Genomic DNA, 27,986 nt, shown 5'->3' with positions numbered 1-27,986 from the left:
ATGATAACCTCAAGGGGTAAACTATATAAAAGACTGTTTACACTCGGACCAAGGAAAGTCATTGACGCATACTGTAAATTTATGAGGTTCTACCTTCAGTTATGTATCCATAAAGTATCAAGGGCAAATTAAGACATCTTTCAGGGGATATCGTACCAATATGACCCCAATGCTATTGAGCTCCATAAGGTCCCCGTTGATACTGCTGGTATTTGTTTGGAGGAGGCTGGATATCAACCTAATCACATTCAACCGGGTGTTCCCCACGGGAGGGTCCAGCACGCCCCACGTAGTCTTCATCACACTTTTCTGAGGAAGAAAAAGCTTTCCAATTAAATTCAGTTCAGTAAACAAATTAAGGGTGTAGGAAGTATGTACTAAGATACAATGCTAGGTGAACTAAGCCTGCAAACAACGTGGCCTAAATTCTACACCTGAAGGAAAATCCAAACTCCTACTGATGATATCCTTAAGATATGATGAAATGAACATGAGGGGAAAACAATTAAGTAATTTCCCTGGACTACAAATTTTATAAGAAATCAAGTATCCCCTTGCCTTCAACATTGCAAACACCACAGGAACGAAGCAGAAAGCTACTGAAGTCCACGAAAAAAAAAGTGCAATATTCCAATTCTGACCAGAAACCTAAGAAACTAAGAAAAGTTACAAGTGGTTTTAGGTCACAGTTCTCAATCTCTCCCAAATCTGTGATAAAAGTGCAAACTCAGAAGTTGCCTCTGCATCACAACCTTGAAACAGGATCAACCTCAAACCTGTTCTTGTCCATACAAGGGAGTTTCTATTCTCTGAAATCACAAAAGACAGACACAGAACATTCCGGAACTTCAGAAGTTTGGCAGGAAAGGATGATGACCTGTGACAACGAAGCGATGAGGATGCCCTTCTCCATGTCCTCGTCCACAGGGGATCCCTGCCCCCCTGCCTGCGCTCCTCCAGGCCCAGTGGAACTGGACGGCCCCCAGTTTCACTCCCTGCGGCACAGCTCTAATAAACACGGACCTACTCACACACCACATCATGTAGTAAAAGCAGCCACAAGCTGAACTCACTCCTAGCCGTGAACAAGAGGAAGGGCAAACCAAACACTGTCTTACTTCCGAGTGAGGCCCAAGAAGAGTACCAGTGTGAGAATCCATATTAGACGCTGCCTTTTTTGTCCACCTAGAAAGAAGACTGTGGCACCTGAGACACAGGTCAGGGGAACCTGGCCACACCCTCTCCTCTCACAGGACCTCCTTCCCCTCCAACTTCCACTTCTCTTCTCCTGAGCAAATCCTTCTCCTCTCCTTACTCTCCCTCCTCTTCTTCCCAGGTCTGGCACAAAGGACGCCACTGTTAAACACCAGCTCCCCCTCCACAAGATGGTTAAGTAAACAGAAAACGTCTACTTTAGAAAGGAGACACTAGTCTACTAATTTCCCAGTAACTCGCACCGTAGATGTCACAGAGACACACTTTCCAGAGCCTGGGATGCTGGATGCAATGATGCAGGGCAGAAGGAAAAACCAAAGTGTAAGAACTAGTGCAGGCGGTAGATCTCTCATGGAACTGCCTTCCACCCTAGAGATGCCAAAAGGAAGAGCCTTGTCCCCTAAAGCTCGATCTGCGCCAACCCGAGGGGGTGGGGTGTCACGGAAGGACACCACTATGGACCCTGGACACCCCTCTTTTGGAGGTCTTCGCTGTCTGCTGTCTGTGCTTTCAGCGGCTGCCTGATTAACAGTCATTTCTGGATTAGCACACGGATGCTCCCGACAGAAAAACTAACACTCCAAGTCACATTCAGCCAACTACTTCTTAAATGAGATACCTGTCCATCAGGCGGTTACACTGCTCCAACTCTGAATAAGACAGCTCAGTTTCAAAGGTTAGTTCCTAAAAGGTTAGCTTTTACCTCAAAGATGTGACAATAACACGCTGTGAGAGGAAAACTACTGTACTGGCACGTAAGTATGCAGAATATAGAGGAAGAACAAAGAGCTGAGCTTCCTAAGCAGACGAGTAACTTACTTAATTTTAATTCTATTCTATTCATCAATTTAGATGCTATATATCGATGAAAGCCAATTAAAAACTAGCTCAAGAGCAATGAAACAACTGCCCGTGTACCTTCTAATATGCTTTGCACATGGGAGCCACAGCCAGTCCTTTGAGTCACAAGGTTCATCTACTTTCTAACAACAGCTGAAATCTAGCTACTGGCTGGCCAACGGGCTTCAGAGAGCTGCCTTACCTTGGGTGGCTCAAGCAGGAGTTCATGAAAAGATCCAAGTCTTCCTCGGATGGCTTCTAGAACGCTCTTGTTGACCGAACAAGCTGAATGACTCATGCCTGGTGGGCAGATCTCTATATGGCCTTCAAATCTTGAAACAAAGCAAGTTAATTTTATTTATTACTTCAGAACAAATCACTCAAGGTGCTCCGAATCAGCGTATAGGGATATACATAATAGCTATAGAATATATAGTGATTATATCAAAATTTCTGGAAGGATAGGAAGAAGGTGTAATAAAACCTTGATGGGGATCAGCCAACATGGTCTGAAATCCGAAGATGTACAGTGTCGGGTGAGAAATTATATGCCATTTCTTCCAATTCTCTCCTAAACCTTCTAACTCCTTATACCTATTGTACTAATATCAGGTCTCTAACCAGAAAATCTGGAAAGCAGCAGGAGATCCCTGAATTACAGGACACATCACACTGCCTGCCACTGGAAGACTGTTAATAATAAACAAGCCTGTATTTGTTCTATACAGTTTCTCTTGACTAATCAATCAACACTGCTTCCTATTTAAAAGTCTTAACTTACTCTTCTGTATAAAGCTTCATCTATACTCATTATAAACCACTCCTTTTAGAAAAACTATTACGAGTGGAATGAGACACCCAAATCCCAATCAGTTTTAGAAAGCACAGGGGTTCTCAAAGTTTGGGGACATAAGGAGGGAGGGGTCTAAAAATGTGGGTGTACAGTTCAGATTAAAAGATAAACCTGAGAGTGGTGTGTCAGTGCAAACTAGCGCTTAACAATGTAGCTGCTGGAGCACGACTGCCTGAGCCTGAACCCTGGACCTTCACTCACCAGTAATTCGTTCTAATAGGGAAAACAGGAACCACTCAAGAATGTCCCTCCCAGGACTGCTGTGGGGACCACGCTAATGTAGACAAAGGACTGAGGGCGCTGCCGGACACAGCTAACACCTAGAGAGTGGTTATTAGGGCTGTTACTTGAAAATATTTCACACGGGCAAGTGATTTCTAAGAGCTACACGGAACAGCCTTCAGACACTCAATTCCTAGAAAGGGGGAGTAGGTAAAGGCCTTTTGCTTTGATTATAGTGCTTTTTAATGTGTAGGGGTTTTAATAATTTATGTGGCCAAATATAGCATTCTTCACTATAGTCTCTGTCCAGAAAGCCATACTTAAAGCTCTTTACAATGCCATAATCCTATGAGTATCTGCATACTTTTCCTCTGGTGTTTTTCATTTAACTCATCTGGAATTTATTTTTATGCCAAACATAGACATGATATGTTTTTCCCCAAGTGGCGAGTCACTTCTAAGCCACATTTACAGAATGATCTGCTTTTCCCCACTTATGTGGGAAAAAAAAACCCATACAAAAACATATACTAAAATTCCTTAATCATTCATATACATTTTATTTGTTCATCTAATAAATACTTAGTGAGCATCAATTTATGTACCTGCCTTGACTCAGGTACTACAATCAATATCCATGGTGTTTCTCACATTTTAATCCTTTCAAATATATGTAAAAATCTGCCAAATCCAAAACAAAACCTGTGCTGATATTCCGAAGAGATACATGAAATCTGGAACATAGACTTGGAAAGGCACAAGAAGTGATGGCTGTTTGGGGCATCGGGAGTCTGTTCCTTTCCTCTCTGAACAGAGATCTACAGTCCAGATGCACGGTATCTGCATCCCCGCAGCTCCCTCAACCACTCACCAGTTAAGGAAACTTTGCTTATTTACTGTTTTGGATGATTATGAATAAAGGGCACAAATATTCACTTACAAGTTTCTGTGTGACACAATTTTCACTTTTCTTGGGTAAATATCTAAGAGAGTGCTGGATAATATATTGTAATAAAGGTCTGTTTGTTAAAAAAACTGCCAGGTGTTCTTAGAAGATGGCCACATGACTTAACATCCCAGTCGGAGAGTGTGAGGCTTCACTGTCACCAGCGCTGGCTCTGTTTGGTTCAGCTGTTCAGTGGGCTGAATGGTCCCCCCACAAAACGTATGTCCACATCCTAGTCCCCAATCTGGATGCCTTTTCTTTCTTTCCTGCCTCACTGCACCGCTAGGGCCTGTAGCATGAGGCTGAATAGAATTGGTGATGGGAAATATTCTTGCCATGGTCCTTCATTTTAGGAGCTATGATTTCAGTCTTTGCCCATTAAGAATGATGGTGGCTATGGGTTTTCTTTTTGTTTCTCAGTTTCCAAGTTCCCTTCTATTCCTAATTTGCAGAGAGGTTTTATCATACAAGAATGTAATGAAATGATCACATGGTTTTACTTCTTTAGTCTGTTGGTATCAGTTATACTGGTTGATATTTATTAAAGCTATTTTTGTAAAGCAGTTTTAAGTTCACAGCAAAATGGAAGGGAAGGTACAGAGACTCCCCTATACCCTCTGCCCCCACAAATGCACAGCCTCCCCATTATCAACATCCTCTACCAGAGTATGTTGATTACAATCCATGAACCTACACTGACACATCATCACCACCCAGAACCCAGCTTACATTGTGGTTCACTCTAACAGGTTTGGACAAATAATGACATGTATTGGTCACTATGATATTATACAGAGCATTTTCACTGCCCTAAAGGTCCCCTGTGCTCCACCTATTCATTTCACTCCCCTTGCCAACCCCTGGCAACCGTGATCTTTTTACTGTCTCCACAGTAAAATATGACATTTTCCAGAATGTATGTAGCCTTTTCAGACTGGCTTCTTTCACTTCTTTTTTTTTTTTTTCTTTTTTCTTTTTTTTCTTTTTTTTTGCGGTACACGGGCCTCACTGTTGTGGCCTCTCGCGCCGCGGAGCACAGGCTCCGGACGCGTAGGCTCAGCGGCCATGGCTCACGGGCCCAGGCGCTCCTCGGCATGTGGGATCCTCCTGGACCGGGGCACGAACCCGTGTCCCCTGCATCGGCAGGCGGACTCTCAACCATTGCGCCACCAGGGAAGCCCACACTTCTTTCTTTTTCATTTGCATTTAAGGTCCCTCCATGTCTTTTCATGGCACGAGGGCACATTCTTTTTAGTGCTGAATAATATTCCACTGTCTGGATGAACTACGGTTTATTTATCCACTCACCTGCTGAGGACCTCTTGGCTGCTTCCAAGCTTTGGCAAGTGTGGATAAAGCTGCTGAACAACCGTGTGCAGGTTTTTGCGTGACCCTAAGTTTTCAGCTCCTTTGGGTAAATACGAAGGAGCACAACCACTGGGCTGTATGGTAAAAGTACGTTTAGTTTTCTAAGAAACTACCAGACTGTCTTCCAAAGTGGCTGCACCATTTTGCGTTTCCACCGGCAACAAATGAGATTTCCTGCTGCCCCGCAGTCCTGCCAGCACTTGGTCTCGTCAATTAGGTCCACTGAATTGCTAGTACTGTGCTTCTTACTGACTTCTGTCTAAACATTACGTCCACTTCTGTTAGAACTTCTGTTTTAGATTTACAAAAAAATTGCAAAAATAGTACAGAGTCCCCACGTGACCCACACCCAGTTTCCCCTGTTATTATCTTACATTTGTCAAAATTAATGAACCAGTACTTACACGTAAAATCCATACTTTATCCAGATTTCCCTGGTTTTTGCCTACAGTTGTTTCTCTGACCCAGAATCCACCCAGGACACCACACTATATTTAGCTTTCAAGTGTCCTTAGCCTCTTCTTGGCTGTGATAGTTACTCAGACTTTCCTGGTCAGGTACTTTGCAGAATGTCCCTCATTTGGGGTCTGGTCTTAACATTTTTCTCATGATCATGGGTCTTTGAGAGGAAGAACACACAAGTAAAACGACCTTTTCATTACATACTATCAACACAACAGTGCTGGCTGCTGACTTTGATTATATGGCTGAGGAAGTGCTGGTCAGATTTCTCTGGCAAATTTGACAGAGTAACCGTCAAGTTCTCATTTTATTCTCTCTTCATACTGCACTTTTTAGAAGGAAGTCATGAGGTGCAGTCTACACGTCAAGAACGGACAGTCTTTTTCTTCATCCTTGAGAAGGGATTATGAACTATTTGGAATTCTCCCACAGGGGAGGTTTGTCTCTTCACCCCCTTTTACTTATTCGGTCACTTATTTATATCAGTATGAACTCATGGGTATTTTATACTTTGTGTTATAAAACAATACTGCCTTATTTTATTGTGCAAGTGTTCCCAGCTCTGGCCACTGGGAGCTCTTTTAGTTGGCCCGCGTCCCTCTCACGCGCCCGGTGCTGTGGTTTTCTCTCTGAGCGCGTCCTTACTGTCTGCACTACAGGATGGTCCACACTCATCTTGTATACTTCTTAGCCCAGTTGCAGAACCAGCCATTTCTCCATGAAGCCCTGGTTCCTTTACTGGAGGATGGTATGAGAAACTGAGATCTGGGCACACGGTTCCTGGTTCCTGGTGATGCTTCGTGACTTCTAGGCCTCACAAAGCAACTGTCTTCCTGGTTTAACTCTTCATATTTCAGTATAGGTAACTTCTAGTGTCCTACACTGATCCTTTCCTCAACTATGTCAAAGTTTACAAATGAGCCCGAAGGCATTCTTCAATTTCTGTTGTAGTTTTCATTTCTAGCATTTGTGTATGATCTTCCATATCTGTTAAAATTCTCCATCTGTTCACATATTGCTCACTTTTCCCACAAGCCTTTAACACATTAATCTTAAATTCCCTACCAGATTGTTCTAACATTTTTGAATCTAGTTCTCCTGACTGCTTTTTCTCTTGAGAGTTCAGTTTGTTTGGGTTCTTTTCATCTTGCTTCTTTGTCTTGCAATTTTTTAGCTGTGACGTGGACATGCTGTGTAAGACAACAGAGACCGATATAACTAGTATTTGCAATGGATACACCCCTTTTTTTCTAGGTCTTTAGTGTGGGGTTTCTGGATCAATTTATAGTCAGCAGCTGAGTTAGGTTTGGGTTTTGTTGTTCCTATGACTGATTTCTCTCGGCACACTGAAGACTTTAAATGTGTCTCAAGTCACTTTGTATTTATAGTTAGGGATGCATTGCCAAGGTTTTCTCAACTTCTGTCTGCTCTGCCCCTGGCTGAGGTTCTTCCCTTCAAGCCTGCTCCTGTGCTGATGGCCTCCTTCCGCACTGCAGCCTTCCCTCCGCCAGCACGCTGCTCTCGTCACTCGATGTGTGGTGGCCTGGTGGGGAGGACCGCTCTGTTGTTCTGGTTCAGCCTCAGTCTCAGGCAGCGGAAGTGCTCATGGACCTCAGGGGTGGGGCCCTCTCGGTGATCCTGCCCTTACCTCAGTGGTAGGGGCTCTCTAATAGCCTGGGCCCTGAAAAGTGTCCCTGCTTGTCCTGTGGGGCAGAGGCTTTTTCCTGGTCCCTTCCTCCTCATCGTGTCTTTAGGGTTACAGGGTTTGCCGCCCTTTCGCCAGTGGCTTCAGGGTTTTATTCAGCAGGGGCGGGAATGGAGAAGGACCCTGCTGCTGCACTCCGCAGCCCTACTCTGCAAGGGAGGCCTTCTCAGGGCTCTTACCCGGCCTCCAGTACTTCCTGAGCAGGGCTCGCAGGTATGTGCAAAGTCCTGAGTCTGTAGTTCTCAGGGTGCCCTTACTCTCCCTGCACCTGAGGCGCTTTGGGCGTTACATAACTTACTATTATTCTACGTTTATAAAAAACACATTGGCACTATCATTTTTTTAAGATGAAAAATGAAACTGTGTATCAAAGTACCTCAGTTCCTCAGCAGAAGATAAGAGTTATATTGTGCACTAACTTAGCCCTTCTCTCCTTTCTTTCCCGGACCGGGGCACGAACCCGTGTCCCCTGCACTGGCCGGCGGACTCTCAACCACTGCGCCACCAGGGAAGCCCTCTCATTATTTCTTGAGTTTTATTAAAATAATCTGGAATTTATTGGGTTTTTTTTCAACATTTGACTTATTCAATTATTGATTCTTAACATAACTTTCATAGTCATATGAATTGTCACGTTCCTATCTGTTTCATTTATCATTACTTTCACCAACATATTTCCTTATCTTAAGTTCTTTATTCTACCTTATTCTTCTGCTTGACTTCGGTAAAGTCCATCTTCGAGTAATTTGGCCCAGGTACAGGACACGGGTGGGACACTGAGGTCCATACACTTGAAAATGCCTCCTGCCCTCACACAGCAACAAAAGTGCTTCAGGGTCACAATCCTGCCCCCTGTTTTTCAGTGTTTAGTTAGCTTTACAAATGACATGTCTGGCAACGTGATTTGCTTTGTAGTTAACCCACTTTTTTCTTGTCCAAATATTTTTAAGATTTATCCTTTATCCTAGGGATTCAGAAATCACATAAGGATAAGGCTAAGATCTCAGTTGTCCACCACCCCTCCACCTGCCCCTCTTTAAAGTTAATCGTGCTCAGTATTTGATAAACCTTTGTGGTCTGAGGATAAGTTCCTTCTGATCAGAAATTCCTTCCTGTCATTTATTACTGTATCGTCTCCATTCTCAAGCCAGAGTTGTCAATATAAATCTCACAGCACCAGCTCATGTGCTTTTAAACCATTTTGAGAGATGATGCAACTGCCTTGCAGCATGAGTAGCAAGATAACAGTCCTGTATCACCTGATTAATACCTTAAGTTATTGGTTACGTTATTTAAAATATGATTTACCAGGGAAGACACAGGCAAAGTCAAAACTACAGATACAACTCCAAATGACAACATAGCTGAAGCAGTGCTGCCACACTGCCCTTCCATTATCACTAACCAGAGATTAAAGAACCAGAAATAGAGATGAAGACTTTGGGAAGCAGGGATTGGTAAGGCTGTGTTTACTATTTTGCTGGAAACCAAAATGACATCACAAACTAAATCCAGAAACGCTGGATGGCTAAATTTTCATGTGCTGACAGTAGACCGTGTCTCTCCTCCTCTTCATGCCCTCTGCTTTACTGGATGGATCCAATAGTGGGTAAGAAAATACAAATTCTAATCTCTAAACCACATGTTCCCGGAATGCAAACACATACATACCTCTTCAAATTCTCATTCTCCAGAGAACAATTAGGAAAACTCTGACAATTAATAAGTAAATTAGCTTTGGGTATAAACTGTAAAGAATAATATGACAAATATTAATTGGCTTGTCCAGAGGCACATACATAGGGAAAACAAGACTATATTTCTGATTCTGAAACACACAGCACAAAGTTTTCCTTAAGGCCTCAAGCCACCTGTCCGTCCATTTTTAAACAGCCTAATGAACTGTAGTTGCCTCATATGTGAAACCCCGGAAAAAAACAACCCAAAACCTCAAGCTAGCAAGCACTGGACAGAATTACAAGATGGAAAGAACCCTGAACTGCCACTTGGAGGAGAGCTGCATACAAACCAGGAACACCTATTTTCAATTTTCATAAGCAAGAAATAAGCTTCTCTTGTGTTTGAGCCATTCTGTATGGGTTTGACTTATTAAAGAAGCATTTTGGTAACTACTACAATACCCCAAATGACTAGAATCCACATATTGCCAATAGTGTTTACCAAACCATATAGTTCAACTACACCTATGCATCCCATTCATATAAAACTATTTATATAGTAGAAAAAGATTCAACACCTGAAATTCACGGGCATGATATTGTAGCGATCAACCAACAACTTAACTCTTAGCTTTTAAAAATTCTAAAAGCAAAACCAAATGGCTCATTTCGCAAGATAGAAAGGAAAACTTACGTCGGTCGCCGTGTCTCAAGTAAAGCCAACAATATCTGGACTGCGCTGACTATGGCCGATTCATTCTTCTCCTTGTGGAAAATATTTGATAGGAGCTGCTCTATGATTTCTTGCCTAGGAAAACAAATCAATAGTCAAGCGCTAATTGTAACACTGTTTAACACAACTTCGGAGAAAAAGATCATGGTATCAATAAGACAAGTATTATAAAAGAGTTCAACCTCATTTGTGCATATTTATTAACAATATTTTATGTTTAATATATCTATAAGGCCAGTGATCTTGCTTATCATAAATGTAACACAGACACACACACACAGACACAGACACACACACACACATATATATATATACACACACATATATATTCCCATCCCCTCCCCTCAGCAAAGTCATCTGGGCCCTGCGTGCCTTTGCCAATCTTGTTGAAAGCCAACAAACACCTCACGACTGGAAGTCACCTCCTACTCAGATGGTGGGGACGGGCGGTAAAAAGACTCAGAACCCTTCAGCCCCACAGAAGGAGGGGACTTTTTACGAAAGAAACCATAAATATTTTCCCACAAAGGCATTCATGTATAATTAACAAACATCTAAAACAGATACGCGATAACGTCACTTGCTGCACGGTACTCCACAACTAAAACTTGGTAAAAACCAAAATAATGCGGTAGCAGTGAGATGGGTGTGGCTGAACTCCTGCCCCAAAAGTATTCTCCACAGGCTCTTCCCATGACACCCCCCACACGTGTATACAAGGTCACAATGAATGTAGAATACAAGGGTAACCTGTTAGTTTCTTAGGATCTCAGTAATTTTTAGAACCCATGGGGATTAAGAAATGGAATCACCTTAGCAATGAGAGGGACAGCTGGTTGTCCCTGGTGCCCACCTGGCAGACACACCAGTCACCCCAAGGTACAGCTGTGCTCACTGGCTACTAACACCAGTTCCTTTACCAGGTTAGGGCAGCAAGTAGGAGAGAATCTCTTCCTCTTTGGGGGAAGCAAATAAAACTGGTATCTAACATAACTTCAGAGGATCCCCTTGGAGGAAGTAGCTTTCAAGTACTCTCAGACCAGCACTAGAATTGCTTGTGAGATCTCTACCCAAAACAGTACTGTAAAAGTCACTAAACACACAGCAGTCTACAGAATAACTATTAAACTTGGAACTGAGCTCTGGAAAACAGACTGCTTTTTTGTAAATACGTATATTCTTCAAATAGCAGCCTCACCCCAGGTAGAGGGGTACCGACAGGGCATCCAACTGTAGACGTCCACCTTCTCATTCAGCTGTAGTGTCTAACTTTCCAGAGAGCAATATCACCTTTCGTAAACCCTGACGCCTGAAGGGAGTGGCTAACAAAGAGGTTCTCACTCTTTCATGGCTGCATCAAATTGGAAGTCTACCATACCCATGGAGAGCGCTCTACTAATGGACAAAAAGGAGACAATAACCAGCAAAAATGTGACCGTCAAGATGCAACACAGAAGCTGAGCCACATTCTGAGTCTTAGCTAAACATACAAATATCACCAAATACAGAAGAAATCATAAACTGAAGAACTGAGCTTATTAAACAGGATAAAAAGAATGCCTTCATATTCTTTAAATAATAAGGCATTTATTTACAAGTGAGAAGACATATTCACTTCCACTTTTTAAAAAATGGAGTTCTTGGGCTTCCCTGGTGGCGCAGTGGTTGAGAGTCCGCCTGCCGATGCAGGGGACGCGGGTTCGTGCCCCGGTCTGGGAAGATCCCACATGCCGCGGAGAGGATGGGCCCGTGAGCCATGGCCGCTGAGCCTGCGCGTCCGGAGCCTGTGCTCCGCCACGGGAGAGGCCACGACAGAGAGAGGCCCGCGTACCGCAAAAAAAAAAAAAAAAATGGAGTTCTTGGACAAACACCAATAAAGTTCATTATGTGAGCTGTGTTACGCACGAGGCCAGCCAGGTTCTTCACCCAGGCCTTTGAGACGATGGCGCACTTCTGTTTTGTTTTGTTTTTGTGTGGGCAGCTAAAGACTCGCATCTATAAAAATAACTGGGCTCAACCCGGCCCAGAGGCCGACCCACTGTCAGCTCATTAGTATCAAGAATTAGGAGCTGCCTGGTCCAACCCTCCCTAACACAACTAGTTTTAAAGGAATTCTGGAACTTCAGATTTTCCCACAACAGAGCTACTAAATTAAATACATTCAATTTAAGCTCAGATTGTTTCCCAAGCTAACACTCACTACCTAACACCTCGGTCCACTTTCTTCGAGACCTTTTGGTATCCCTACCCACCATGACCATTCTCTTTAACCTTAGCTCATTTCCAATTTTTCCTGCAGTGCTAACCTACACTTCCAGTTACACATACGGTGTTTATGTGGGGGTTAGCCTGTATACCGAGTAGACTGGCTTATAACACAACACTGCTATATATTATTAGGTGATAATCAAATACATACAGATATATAACAATATATAAAGTATACACAGATACTGTTAAAATTAATAAAAGCTTACTAAGCTCACAGGAGCCTTTGGTCACTGTGTACTTCCTCAATCAACAGATACTAAAGAGAACGACTATAATGTGGGAACCCATCTGATATTAAAAAGGGTTGGTTCTCATCCTCAAGAAGAGTGTGGGAAGCACTGTTACAGAGTTAAGTCTCCCCGATGCTCAGTGCAGTGAAGGTTTAACTCAGTGACACCATGGAGCCCCTGACTCTTTAGGACCATGTAGTTGAAGAAGTTTACTCTGACTAACATTTAATGATGTTGATTATGTACCTATCTGCATCAAAGTACAGTTGCCTGATCCAGGACTAAAAACACAGTGTGAAATATATTAGCTAGTGCATACAGAGGCTCCAACAGCTAGATCCCACGTTTAGCCCAAATAGAGTTGAGTGAAGAGAGGGCTGGCACAGAAGAACTCAGTGATTACTACTGACCAGCCTGACACTCGGGGTGAACCTGCAGTCCAGGAAGGGAGCCAAGCACCACCTGTGGCCACAGAACGCTCAAAAGGTAACTAGTCTGAATTGGCCTGCCCTAAGTGTAAAATACACACTGGATTTCCAAAACTTTGCACAAAGTAAAGAATGTAGACTCACTCATTAATAATTTTTAAATGAACATATGTTGAAGTATTATTTTGTACCTATTAAATAAAACATAAAAATTAATTTCACCTATTTTTTTACTTTAATATGGCTACTAGAAATTTTTAAATTACATGTGACTTTCATTATATTTCTAGTGGACAGTGCAGTCATGAACCATATGAAATTACTGTCAGTCAACATTTTTTAACCTTGAGTAAGTTAATTTTTACATGGTTCAACCTGTTTCTACTACAATTATTGGTATTGCATATTATAAAAGGAGTACATATGCCATAATGCCCAAGAATAACTGAAATGGGGCAGGTAAGATGACATTTTACTCAGAAGCTGATAATCTCTTGTCTTGCTACTTGAGAGAACTCGTCAATTCCTTCCTATTCTACAATGCACACTGGGAAAATACAACTTTATTTCTCAGAATACAGAGTTTAAAACAAGATACCTTGTCTCTAATTTGTTCCTTGTTTGCCTCACACTTGCCAAGTAAACAATACACACAAATGTCTTAGTTTAATAAAAGGGTCTTCCCGGCCAAAAGATGCAAACGAGTCTCAATGTACAGGAGGACTAAAAGATTCCAACAAAGTCATTAGGAAGAACAACAGTAGCAGTAAACTGATGCGAGACTGCCATTCGTACATAACAACGCTAACTGTAGGCACTCTTTCCAGTTACTCATCCAAAGTGGGGAAATGCCTTATTTTTGTTTACTAAAATAACGTTCAGTTGTAGGGATGCAGGCAAATGTATGCCCATACTTGATGGTAAATACTCTTCCTGAAAATGTATGAATCTACAAATACCAGTATGGTAGGTTGGCCATTCGCAGATTTCAAAATACTACACCACCCCCAAGCTGTCTTCCACCTGAAACACATGAGATGTCTGTTCATTAGGAATTATCTAAAAATAAGGGCAGAAGCAATATAAAGAAACAAAACAGACAAGATGTATAACCCTTCGAATCAGGTCTGGTCAGGTTACCCGAGTCAGCTGCCAAGGTATAGTGGATCCTAAGAAGAACTTCTGATTAAAAATCACTGACTGGGAATTCCCTGGTGGTCCAGTGGCTAGGACTTGGCCCTTTCACTGCTGATGGTGCGGGTTTAATCTCTGGTCGGGGAACTAAGATCCCGCAAGCCACGCGGCATGGCCAAAAAATTAAAAAAAAAAAAATCACTGACTAAGATGGGTCAAATTACTTCATATACCTATCTTCCCCAAAGACCATGGAGGCAGTGACAGCAGTTACGATGTCACTGCCCCATCCATGATAGTTTTATAGAATTTAGTTTACAGTTATTGAAAAGTTCAAAGTCTACATATAAATGTCATTTATTTACATTCTTACCCTGTAAGTCTCCAATGGGCATCACGACTGGCTGAGAGCAGATAAGCAGGTTTTCCTGCCTTCTCAGCCACCCACAGGTTATTTTCCAGGGACACGATTCCCACGTAAGAAACACTTACCAAGTACTTACACTGGAAGCACATCAAACAGCATCAATACGAAGAAAGAACAAGAAGAGAGTTTCAAACATACTTTTCTAGAGTGGCAAGCAGGGGGTCTGGTTCCGTACTGTTCTGAATTTGTAACATCTGGTCTCTGCTCAGGCGGACAATTTCACAAAGTGACTGTGATGCATTTGAATGCCGCTAAAGGAAAGAGGTACAATTTTAACTATAAGACACATCAGAAGTCAAATTTATAATAAAATAAAGTTAGTGAAGAAACTGCTTAAGAAGTAACACAAATTAACACTGGCCATAAGCTACAGTGAATAAAAAGCCAGGGTCCAAAGAAATAACATATGTCAAGCATGAGTATTTTACCCTTCCAGGCTTTACTTAACAATACCACAAACAAAATACATGTTACTTTGTGTAGGGAAATGTAATTAAAGTTCTGACAAGGAAAAATTTCTTTAATTAAATACTTGAAGAAAAATATAACCCCCCAAATTTATATCCTTTTAGCAGCAAAGAAAGATGAACACAATTCTTTGGCTTAAAAAAATACACGCCGCTTTCTGGAATATACTAATGGATAAGAAATATTACTTCTTTCAGTGCGCAGTGTGCTATTCTACAGGAAAGTTCTGAAATCTCAGCACCAAACGCCTATGCTCCGTGGCATGTGGCACTGAGCATCACCTGCCCAGTGAGACCAGCAGGTTCCAGCACAGATGACAACACACACCAGGATATCAAAATCCACTGTTTGCAATCAGGAGTCTAACATTTCCTCAATAAATATATGCAATTCATCACTTAATACAAAACGGAAGTATCAACAGGACTGTCCAAAAGACAAAATTAACTTCTCTTGCAAGTCAGTTAGAGAAGGTGCTGATGCCCCAAACGCTTTGTCCTTTGCAAAAAAAAGTTGCTGCAGAGTTGGGCTTCTCCTCTGTCAACTTCTCCTGGACCCTTCAGACAGGGACAGTACCTGTTGAGCAGGAACCTAGTGATGAGCAAGCCTCGTCTGTGGATGTGTCCTCCCTACCCCAGGAATAGGGCAGGCCACGCTCCTGTCCTCACTCTCCTCGGCCTGCACCGGCCACATTTCCAGCACATGGGAAATGTGCTCTTGGAACCATCCAACTCCCCCAGCCACAGCAGGAGGGCTCATCACCCCAACCAGGCCGAGGGCGCCGTCGAAGCTCTAGCACCCAATACGTGCACACACTGGAGTGTCCTTCCTGAGAGTCAGCAGTAACGATACTGCAGGGAGCACATGATGTACTGTCTCAGGGGAGGGTGGGAATCAACAGCCCCTTTAATGGTTAGCTCTTTTCTTTTTTGAAGGGGGCGGTGGGATGGGGAGCCTGCTTTAGATAAACTCCAGGTACCAAAAGTTTTTTAATGGACTGCAGTAGAAGGGGCTACATCTACCTCCACAGGAAATCTGTCTTGGTGGGGAGAACACGCTCCGGCCACAGGCTCCTTCCTCTGCACTGTCTCCTCTATGGCGCTCACTCTCCGGTTAGTCCAAGCTAGAGGCATCCAAGGAGGCTGCCCATGCCCCATGCCATACCCTGCATGTTGTTTGAAACAACTCCTTTGTAGATACTACCTTGAACCACGTGGAACTGTCATTTCCATAGGCAGAAATGGCCAAATGCTGGCAGCTCCACAAGAGTCAGTCCACTACGGAAGGCAGCAACAAGGGCAGCAGCAGAGAAGTAGGGGGACAGCCTCCTCTACAGCAGCATACCCGCTAGTCCTGGAGACCCCACCCCGCCCCCAAGCATCCCCTCAGCATGGAGCTCAACGTGCAAACTCCAAAGCAGCTTCAATTCTACTGCCAAGTCCATCTTTAGCACCCAGGACAAAGGCCAAACCTGTCGGCACAAAAGCCTGAGCCAGGAAGTAGAACCACCAAGAGCTCATCCCTCTTAAGGATTCAATGGTGACCAGGATCCTGCTGCGCTGTCTGGAAAGCTTTAGCCAGAATGGAAAAAACAAATGCACACAGACGTGGCCACATCATTTGGGCTAACGATGGGTATAAAAGAAAAACAAAGTGTGGAGGAGGTTTGTAATAAAGGCAAGCAGATGCAGCACGAAGTCTTAGCTCTAAAAAGGAGAAGGAGCTAGACCCAAGGCTCACTGTTTCACATTCCGGGAAATTTTCTGAGTATCGGCAAAATGCAATATTTTAAAAAGCCTTTGGCGTTTAGAAACCTGCCAACTTGAAGAATGCCAGGTGATCGCTGTTACCTACCCTCTACCTTCACACCTAGTACCATTATGCTCTGTGCCCAAATAAACATGGTTCACTTTTTTTTTTTAAATCAAGTTTATAGTCACCCAAGAGAACTTACATCTTCTTCTTGCGATGGATGAACTATTTCCACAAGCCTCTGGATAATTTTCTCCTCATTTAACCACTGTAAAACACATTGTAGAAGTAATCATAGCAATGAGTGGCTCTTGTTCAAGCCCCAATGAAGATAAACATACTTGGAAATATCCATCACATTTTAAGTAGAATGTTACAGGTTTTCTCTGGACTTTGAACACTACAGGAAATTAAAAGTCCCCCAAGGAAAATGCCAGTGAATATATTATTTTAACAGTAGCTACAGTACCAACTACTCCCCAAGTCACAATACCCACATCCAAAAATTCTATACATCAGTTTCTTAGTGATGTTAATTCTCAGACACTGGGTACTAAAACGGTCTGTACTTTGGACATGAAGGCGGGGGGGAATGGAACTTATACATTTTCTGTAAGAGAGCATTCACTTTAAGAGAGCTTCAAAAAGGCTGAGAAAAGCAATATTTAGTAGCAAGCCTCTGGCTTAAAACACATGATGAACTTTTACCTTCTAAAACCAAAACAACCGCAGGAAACGTGGGGGCTGGCGGGCACCACAGAAACAGAGTTTGTCTGCCCTGCCACATGCTAGCAAGCTATCACCATGATTAGGACACTCTCTTCTTCCACCATATATGAAATACTGCCATGAATGAAAATATGAAGGGGATGAGAATAAATGAAAAATCAGCCGGCGTAATATTAGTTCCACAAGGAACAGGAACACCGTAATAAGGCACTCACTACCTGGAACGGGCGTGCACACACACAAAATCCCAAAGGTTAACAGAGATGGCGGCGGGGCTGGGGGTGGGGTGGGTGGCAAGAAATCGGACACGCTTTGCTAAAGGCACGTGGAGAAATTCTTAGGTTGTCTCTAGGCTCCTTAAGGAGAACATGCCAAAGGAAAATGCAAACAAAAGCTATTAGGAGGGGCTTCCCTGGTGGCACAGTGGTTGGGAGTCCGCCTGCTGATGCAGGGGACACGGGTTCGTGCCCCGGTCCGGGAGGAACCCACATGCCGCGGAGCAGCTGGGCCCGTGAGCCATGGCCGCTGGGCCTGCGCTCCGCAGTGGGAGAGGCCACAGCAGTGAGAGGCCCGCGTACCACCAAAAAAAAAAAAAAAAAAAAAAAAAAAGCTATTAGGAGACTACCACAAAGGCAGAGGCCCAACTTTACATTTTAAGATGTTTTAAAATGTGTACGTGAAGTACACTGTGTTTGAATCTGTTCAAACACAGATTCTGACTCAGCAGGGCAGGGGTGAGACCTGGGATTTCTAACATGCTCCCAGGTGATGTCTGGGACCAAACTTTGAGTAGCAACGACCTAAAACAGGATGCAAACACCTCTACATAGGAGGTGGGGCAGAAGGTCCTGACGGGCAAGGGAAAAAGTAGGAAACTTTGTGGGCAGTGAACGAATCAAACGCCCACCCTCACTGACTCCACAGCTATTAACAAGCACCGACAGCCCAAGCCCACGGTGGGCTCCCCAATCAAAGTAAGACATTTAGGAGTTTCTAACTACCCTTCCCCCGACCTATGCCTTTATTAACGACCCACCACCATATCCCTCCAGAAACGCACCTATTCCTTTGGAAGTGGGCCCTAAAATTCAACCCAGCAGTGACCAAAGGAATTCTAAGAAACCATACTGAATAATTTCCCCCGATAATAATCCAAACATAAAGGTGACCATCCCTCTTATCCTTAACCACCTTCCCTGGAATCCCCAACCTCTACTGAGAAGAAACTCACATCCACAGAAGCACACCTAAAAAGGGCCAGAGTCCCAATTTAGGGCCCTCTCCCACAGGCAACTCCCAGGCCATCCACGAGGCCCCTGCAGCTGACTTCCTCACATGACCACGGTTCTCAGTAGACCTCTGCCTGCTCCTACAGACCCAGCCCTGACCCAACCCCCAGACTCTCCTACTCACACAAACACACGCTCCGGCACGCCTGCCCACCTTGGTAGAACATGTCCTTCCCTGGGACACCACCCGACAGACCCTCCTTCTGGGCCTTCAGGTCTTTAGCTTTTTCAATAAAACTTGTTTCCAGAGTTTTAAGGTTTGAGGTTGAGTATTAAAGATGGATTGAGGGACTTCCTGGTGGCACACTGGTTGGTTAAGAATCCACCTGCCAATGCAGGGGACACGGGTTTGAGCTCTGGTCTGGGAAGATCCCACATGCTGTGGAGCAACGAAGCCCGTGCGCCACAACTACTGAGCCTGCGCTCTAGAGCCCATGAGCCACAACTGAGCCCACGTGCCACAACTAATGAAGCCCATGCACCTAGAGCCTGTGCTCCACAACAAGAGAAGTCACCGCAATGAGAAGCCCACACACCGCAACGAAGAGTAGCCCCCGCTCGTCACAACTAGAGAAAGCCCACGCGTAGCAACGAAGACCCAACACAGCCAAAAATTAATTAATTAAAAAAACAAAAAAGATGGATTGGACTGGGGAATGGTTCTGGAAGGAGGCGGTGAAAGGGACAAAAGAGAGGAAGAGACAGAAGACAAGAAGCAAAGACGAGAGGCTGTGAGAAACCTCATCTTCAAGTCACTCACACCCTCATGTGCCCACCCAAATCCCACCCAAGGCAGCGCCTCAGGATACACACATGTCCTGAAATAACCACCTCACCAAATTGTAAAATATGTGCCCTTTTGGAGGTAAACTCCTTTCTCCTTCTTATCCCATGCTCCTAGGTACCCACGAGAAGAAAGTTACTTCTGAAGCCAGATTCCCTAGAAATGCCAACACCTCTTCTTTTTGACTTTCAGAGATATCTCTGCAGTGTGACCATCTTCTCAAGAAAGAATTCTCAGATGAGACTTTTAGCTCCCACTGAAGAACAAACCAGCAAAGGGAAAGAACCCCTCACAAGGAGACAGCCTATGTACCTAGGGATGTACACGTCGGGAATCCTAATCCTGAAAAATCTGAATCTCTTCCCATTTTGGAATCCACCCCCCACCCCCGTTTCCCAGACCACTTTCTAGCAATCCCCTAGAATCCCGCCCAGACTGAGCAGCCCAGCAGCTCGAGCGCCACTCCCCAGCCCGTCCACAGCGGCCGTGATCCTACTCACATTCAGCACATCCTGCCTGGGCTGTGGGGGCTCAATGCACGTCAGGAGCCTGAGCAACAAGTCCATGATGGCCGATGTTCCTATGTGCTTCATAATAAGGTCCACAAAGTCACGTTTCTTCTTTAGGAAATCCACAATCTAGAGGAGAACAGCCACAACTGAAAGACACATCACTTGGGAACTATCAACTTTAGGATGCTTTCAGTCATGACCCATCTAGCTGCCCCTGCCAAAATCCACCACCACTTTAAGTTAAGGAATAGCAAATGCTGAATTAGTAGTAAGATGTCAAATTGGAAAGCCTTCTAATTGTTACAGTATTCAAAAACCTCTTGGGGAAAAAAATCTCTTAAATTATCACATGTTCCCTAATACAAACACACCATAATCTTTTATTTCTGTTCACTTTCATTATTAATTCTCAAAGAATGAGGACTAAAAATTTAACACCCTATAAAGAGCAAGCAAATACACCACTTAATAGTTTATGGACATAAAGCAAGTCCATTAGGCTTTACATGAAAACACAGAATAAACATTCAAAATCCTACCTGTACTCTAGCAAGTAAGAAAAACAAAAAAACATAAAGATTTCTACATCAAAGTGGCTAACTCATGCGCCATAGAAAATCACATTTGCATTTTATGTCAGCAATTCACCTGATCAAATTAACACAAGGAGGGTGAGTGAGTGTGGAAGAGGCTGACAGTTACCCCGAGGAGTTATGAAAACAGTCATACAGTCATGACCGCCACCTGGGTCTCTCCTGCGCAGGTGGAAGAAGGCACCTGTTCTGTCCTGGACACCCTTGTGTACTTTCTGGTTTCTGTCCGTGTGCACAAATGACCTGTTCTAAAGTCCCAGAAGCAGCACAATCAGCGTGGCAGCTGCCCTGCCAAAAGTCTCACCGGAGTCTCTCAGAAGCCTGTGCGGCAGGGCTGCTCAACTCAGTGTTACAGATGAGGAAACTGAGGCTCAGACCAGTGAAATATCTTGCTAGAAGCTAAAAAGTGGATGCCCTCAGATTTAAATGCCCCCAAAGCCACAAGTCTGCCGTTATCCCACACAACGTCTAACAGCCAGGGATGAACTAAAAACTGCCTCACACCATCGGGTGTAAATGCAGGATTAACCATCACATGTTGCTTCTCTAGACAATGAGGTTGAACTCTGTAACATAAACCTTCAAGAAGTTATACATAATTAATCCACTCACAACTGAGTCACTTGGTAGTTTTAAAAGCACAGTGGAGAAGAGAGGCAGAAAAAGTCAAATGTGGCCAAAATACTGCATTATTTAGGGGCAAAAGCACTGACTCTGGAGCCCAAAGGCACAAGTCCCAGCCAGTGCCGTGGTGGCACAGCAGGGACAGCAAGCTGGAGGACCGCACTGCTGGCGGGCCCGCCCATCCAACACTGACGATGCTTCACGCAGCTGGACCTCCCGCTCCACGAGTTAATGAATGTCTGTACTGGTTAGGTCAGACTGAGTCTGAATTTTTTCCATTACTTGCAGTTGCATATATCCTTACTAATACATTATGTGATGGGAAACCTTTACTTACACTCAAAATTCTCAAAAGGATAGAAAGGTGCAGTGTGACCTTTCCCTGAAGCTGAAAGAGCAAGGGCTCTCGAATCCTCTCGTGGCTGAGGGCTTAAATGAGAAGCCCGACGAGCAGCAGAGCGAATGGGCCCTCCTCTCGGCATTTAATTGGCACGTGCCATGTTCCTTACACAGGTAATATGTCTGGCCTCGAAGACCAATGCAAATATGTAGAACAACACAGAGCTTTAAGTGTATTCTCACTCTATAATAAAGGTACACTGAAATCCAGGACCCACAAATTTGGGTTTCCCTAGAACAGAGTGAGGAGAAAAGCATGATGAAGGTGTGAGCCCTGTCTCAATTGTGACTACAACCATCTGGAACTGACTAGGTACCTTAGACTGATGGGATGGCTTGCACTTTCCTAAAACAGTCAGTAGTACTGTCACTTCTCATCAAAAGACAGAAGAAGGAACGACAATCTGTATTGCAGTGATCATGATTTAGGGATTACTATCTAAGGAAAAAGAACCTCAATTCCAATACACTTAGGAAGGTAATCCTGCTCAATTAAGAACATGAAAGAACAGCCTCGTCTAAAATAAGACATGTATCCACTTTGCCTTGGCAAAGGACAGACATGCTGGGCCTAAAATAGTTCCAGTCCCTCCATGTTTGCTGACAGCAAGGACGGGTCAAGGAGCCTGTTTTCCACCACGAAGGATGCCAGGCCCAACTGGTGTGACCCCTGCACCCCTGTCATCACACCCCTGCTGGCTGCACTCTGTAGGACTGCTAGTTTGCACTCAGGCATCTGAGGCTATTGTTGCTCCCTGGGTGCCTGTTTCCATAAGTGGATCACAGCCTCCTCGTAAGCAGGTCCTTTTCCACACCAGTTCCCACTAGAGCAGTGATTCTCAAATTTCAGCGTGCACCACGGTCATCTGGGAGGCTTCTTAAATCCCAAATTGCTGGCCCCACCCCCAGAGGGTCTGATTCAGTACGTCTGGAATGGGCCTCAAGATCTTGCTTTTCTAACAAGTTCTCAGGTGGTCCTCATGCTGTTGGACCAGGGACCACACTTTCGAGAACCACTACACATCCGACAGATACTTGGAAAGTAAGTTTCCCAAGTACAGTACATCTGAATTAAGAACAAAATGAAGCGTGGGGGGGCAGGGGGCGGGATGTGGGAACACAGATGGACAACACCATGAAGAAGATGACCACGATAATGAAGGAAGAGGAGGAAGAGCGGGGAGAGGTTCCTGGCGTTAACAGTGAGGAATGAGCTCCTGCTAAGCCCTACCGGACAGGAACAGCAGAGCTCCATGTGTACGCACATGACAGTCAGTACCCAGATGGCTCAAGTTTTTGAGTGGAGTCAAAACAGAAACAATCACCATTTGTATAAACTAACCATCAGTTGCATTTATGGGAAAGCTTTTTAAGTTTCACCTGTGATCATCCTTAGGGGAAAGAAAAAATAAGTCAACTGTTACTTTACCATAGTCACTAAGATGCCACCCACACACCAAGCACCCAGTGTGTACCCTCCTCACACTATCCTCACAAATGGACCCCAACATTCTCACGCTTCCAACCACCTGTCAAAAGAGGAAGCAAAGTACACTGAAAAACCGAGATGTGAGTTACTCAGAAAAGAAGAGGTCAAATTAGGATGTATTCATTAACGAGTAAGTCAGCGTTAAGTCAGCAAGCATTTAGAATGCTTAAGGTTTAAAACATATCCTTTTACAGAACCTGGATTTAAGGCACACTCAGAACACTGAAGCAACAAAATTACTGGGGGATCATCTCAGGGGGATGATCAGCCCTAATACTTACCTTTTTGGAAAACAATATTTACCTGTTCTGGTTTTCTGCTGATAAGAATACTTAGCACCTTGCTGAAGAAACTGGCAAGTAGTGGGTTCAAGGGGGAATCGTTTAGGAGGAAGCTATACAATTTCATTAGCAAGGATTCATCTTCTCCCAGTCTATCATTCATCTGGGAGACATCAGAAGTGAGCAACTCACAAGATATATTTGGATACCTAGAAGAACAGGATACTTATATCATCATCTGTATTAACAGTTTAATTACATAAAGTAAAATGCAAATCAGAAAGGTTTCCTAAAACTCTGTGAAAAATAAAGTCATCTTCTGGGAATTAGAAAATAATTTCAATCCATTCCGTTCAATTTAATCTAGAGAGATTATAGAGTGAGTTTTCTTCTGTGTCTAAAAAATGGTTTCTAAACCAAGCTTTAACCCAACAAAACTAGAGCACACCTGGGACTCAGGAGGCAAGGGCGGGGCCTCCTCAGAGGAGGAGGCGCGATGGGGCAGGTCAAAGCCTGGGGCCGCAGCCCTCAGCAGCCTGCTCTGGCATGCAAAGCAGCACAGCTCATAGGACAACCGCGGGGGACGCCCATTTCCAGGAAACTGCACTGCACACAGCACCCTTAACTATTCAAGGCACACTTAGGTTCCTGGACAGGCTGCCTGTATTCTCAGATGGGTTGTAACCAGAGTTAGAAAGCTGGGCTATCAAGAGTTCAGTCCATATGACATGTTAAGAGAATAAATATTCTGATATACTCAGGAGAGAACAGGACACGGCCTGAGTTACCCAGGTGGGAAAACCGTATACAGAGCTCTCCACACCAGTCTTCCAGGATCTTCTGGGATCAGCCCACCATCAATCTCACTCCTGTGGGACACAGGCCCCACGGCCCTAGAAGTACCTGTACCCCTAAAGCACGTTTGCCCTGAGCGCAAGAGCACTCTCTGAAAAGCAGGCAGTAGATGCATTTTCTCCACTCACTTCTTTTACCACAAATGACTTTTCATCTGTTCTCAGAGCAACAGTGGAGACTCCAAGGCCCATCCAGACTACACCCTCCCCCTCCCACCGTTCACCTCTCTGCTCTTTATCCCTCCCAGGTGAGTAGCAGGGAGTGGCAAGCTCAAATGCTGATCAGGACAGGGAGGTGACAAAACAGCTAGAAGCAGCTATATGGCAAAAGAGAGGGGTAAAGGGTGTGGTCGGAAGCCATGCAGCACCCCTGAGGCATCCAAGCAGCTGCCGGGCTTGAGAAGCAACTGGCAACAGACCAGAAGCTGCAGCACCTAGTAGCTCTGCCATGAGGGAGGAACACTGAACCGTATGAGAATATCCCCAAAGATCACATTATCAAATCGCTGTCTTCCGGAGGCTTTGGCTCAATCAAATTAAAGCCTTCCTCACTTCACAGAACACATGGGCTCAAAGACCCCACAATACAAAGTCACCAAAGTGCCGGAGGCAGGAGCAAGCAATGGCGACAGGTGTGGCTTCTGGAGTCACACCACCTAGGCTCAGAGTCTGTCTCCACCACTTACAAGCTGTATGACCTCAGGCACGTTACTTACCTTCTCTGGGCCTCAGTTTCCAAGGATGCAATATTAAGACAACAGTCCTTACCTCACGGGGGAGAATAATACATACAAAATACCGAGAAGGAGGCCTGGAATAAATAAATACTAGCTGTCTTAATTCCCCTTTTTCTTCTACTTCATAAAACTGCCCGAATGCTGCAACGGGGCTGGGGTTGCGGGGGTGGTGGCGGAGTCAGCCCAACTGCCCCAATTTGGAAGCTGCTGGCAAAGGGCCGGGAAAAGCTGGAGACGCCAGCTCCAGCCACAGTAGTCTCAGAATTCTGATGCAGAAGGTCCAGAAGAACGCGTGGGCAGCTTTTAAAATTTTCACCTGTTTCTCCACCGGTGACCTGGAGGTCTGACTGAGCTAAAGAAGCACGCATGTGGGGGTCCAGGCATAAACGCAAAGCCTCAAAGTTCTGGTTCAGAACAGGCTGGGGCTACTCTCTCTCTCCCTCCCTACCTCCCTAAGATTAAACAAGCTTCGGAAACACCCCAAGACCTCCTCCACGGCACCCCTCAGCAAGGCCTCTCCAGCCCCACCCCACTCTCTGACCTCAGCTGCACAGAAGCGATAGGAAGAGAGTCCAGCCCAACCGTACCCCTGACCTCCAGCCGGTCCCCTTCCTCCTCCCACTATGAAGCCACCCTACTGTCCTCTCGACCGAGGCCAGCACAGAGCAACACGAGACCTCCCGCTCCCTCCACACCAGCCCCGTTTCCCCCTGCGCTGCATCACCCTCACCAGCGCATACACACACCGTTATTTCTCGCATCTATGGAAAAAAACAACCACCACACCTCTCCCGGCTCCACATCTGCCTGTAGCTCCCACTTTCTCTCTCTGCTCCTTTTCCAGGGAACTACTTGAAAGAACTCTCTGCTTTGTCTCCAGTTTTTCCTCAGAAGCACTGCAGCCTGGCTTCCGGGTCCACCAACCTGGAGAACCTGCACTGAAGGGGCCCATGTGCTCCACGCTGTAAATGCCAATGGTTACCTGGCCTGTCAGCACAGCCCCTGGATCCCCTGGGCCCCCTGTCCCATCTCCCCGTCCTGAAGCCTGGCCTCCCCTGACATTGAGGGAAGCACCCCTCCGGGCTCTCCTCTTGTCTCTGAAGTCCCTCTGTGGGAACCCTGACCCGACCAACAGCATCTCAGCTTTTGGGTTTACAATACTACTTAAGGACCTATTTTTAAAGTTCTGTTCAAATTTCTGCTAAATTATTTAAAACTGAGGTATCTGTCATTAAGATTAAAAAGTCAGTGTAAAAATGACAAACCTTTAACACCTTGTGTATGAGCACTGGATTAAAAGTGATGGGTTCAATCCACATGTGTAACTGATACGCAGTTACGAACTTCACAAAACACAGCAAAATCACCCCATCATCTGTAAACTAAAAAGCACTAGTCTAAATTTCCTTAGATGACTACAGTCAACCTTAACCCAGAGAAGCTTTCAGATTCCCTCTGAAAAACCGCTCTGTGCTAATCCAGCTGTCCGAGTTATCCGGCTCTGTGTATGTTACCACAGCTGGTGGCTCTGTCCAGGCCAGAAGTGCAGCAGAGAACTGCTCTGCTCAGCTCAAGCCATGCTCCCTCGAAATGGTGCCAACCTTCTAGAAGGCTGCATGCCCAGGGAAACACACCTGCTCTCTCAACCTCAAAGGTAGCACAAAAAACGCTGGCATGGCAATACAACAGATGCCATGACTACTTTTTGGTAAAATAAGCAATTTCCACAAGGCTTGCTTACTCTTCTCCAGTTAAAGAAGTATTAGCTTCATTCAGCATGTGAGAAAACAGATCCAAGAAGGGTAAGCCTCTTGTTCAAGTTCTCAGAGCTCCTAGGAGAGGGCTACACCCATCCCGGGTGGGCCTGATACCAAGCCCACACCACGCTGCCTCCAGCCAGGATAAGCCCCACGACAAGCAGCATCCACACATGCTGGTTCACTGTGAAGGGAATTCCAAAGTAGCAAAGTATCTATCTTTGGGGCGAAAGGAGTACACTGCTATTCCTGTCAAATTTCTGTCCTTTACTTTTCTGAGGTACTGCTCTCTGAGTGGAGACGTGCTGCATGCTAGTTGTCAACCTTAAAGGCTGGCAGAGAACATGACTTCCTTGAAGATCCAAGCCATGAGAACTTGGAAGCATTACTAAGTATCATTCCTCTGACAGCAAAACTCTCCCCACAAAGAAATGAAAGGATATCTGAAAAGGGGGACAGACGGGGGGGAAAAGGGCAAAGGAGAATCTACTGTAGGCCATATTTCTTCCTATTCCATTAAGTTTATTTAATGCTTAATCAATGACTTTTTGTTTTGTTCCTGAATTGGTTCTATTTTCAGGCAGAGAGGGGGGGACAAATATTTCAATAGAGTTGGAGATGGAAGAGTAACTAACTGAAACCCCAACACTTTAAATACATATGGAATATTCGCAGAGTTTCCAGGGATCCGAATACAAAGTGTTATAAGCTGACGACACCAGTGGTCAAGTAGATAAATCCACTGCAGTTATCCAAGGTGTTAGCTGCTTAAATTTAGCTACAGTAATGTTGACCAAGACCCATACCCTTATTTTCAGTTAACAAAAGGTCAGAATTTATTTAATCAGCAGCGCTGTTCATACAACAAGCTCTGGCCCAGATGTGCTGTGTGATCGTGAGTAGTCACAGCATCTCTGTCTCCCTATTCGCAAAAAAGAGAAAATACTTACTTGGATTGTCTTAGTATTTTAGGAAACTTTATCACTGTTTATAATGCACCTTGCCCTTAGACAAAACCTTTTGGCCAAAATTTAGAACGTTCACTTTAAAAATCCTGTGATTTCACTGGACTTAGTTCTAGAACGGATTGTTTGCTCCACTGAGCCTGTTGCTCTTGACATGTTAACATTCTGTAACTGGTCTACGGCAGCCCTGCAGAGCTGCTAGACAACAAGGACGATAATATACCCTACCCCCGCTTCACT

General features: G+C 44.6%; 1 protein-coding gene across 1 annotated transcript in view; it reads right to left on the bottom strand.

Annotated features, from left to right (window-relative positions):
* The window catches only part of PPP6R3 (protein phosphatase 6 regulatory subunit 3), a 126,208-nt gene that overhangs the window by 44,039 nt on the left and 54,183 nt on the right, over positions 1 to 27,986 (bottom strand). The window contains 7 exon segments of the mRNA XM_032641257.1: positions 157 to 309; positions 2,258 to 2,387; positions 9,985 to 10,098; positions 14,652 to 14,764; positions 16,936 to 17,001; positions 20,036 to 20,173; positions 23,456 to 23,642. Coding sequence (XP_032497148.1) covers positions 157 to 309; positions 2,258 to 2,387; positions 9,985 to 10,098; positions 14,652 to 14,764; positions 16,936 to 17,001; positions 20,036 to 20,173; positions 23,456 to 23,642 — 901 coding nt within the window.

This window comes from Phocoena sinus, chromosome 8 (assembly GCF_008692025.1).
Source record: "Phocoena sinus isolate mPhoSin1 chromosome 8, mPhoSin1.pri, whole genome shotgun sequence".
Classification (NCBI taxonomy): domain Eukaryota; kingdom Metazoa; phylum Chordata; class Mammalia; order Artiodactyla; family Phocoenidae; genus Phocoena; species Phocoena sinus.
The sequence above is the reverse complement of the archived record's forward strand: the minus strand, read 5'-3'. Positions and strand labels throughout refer to the sequence as shown.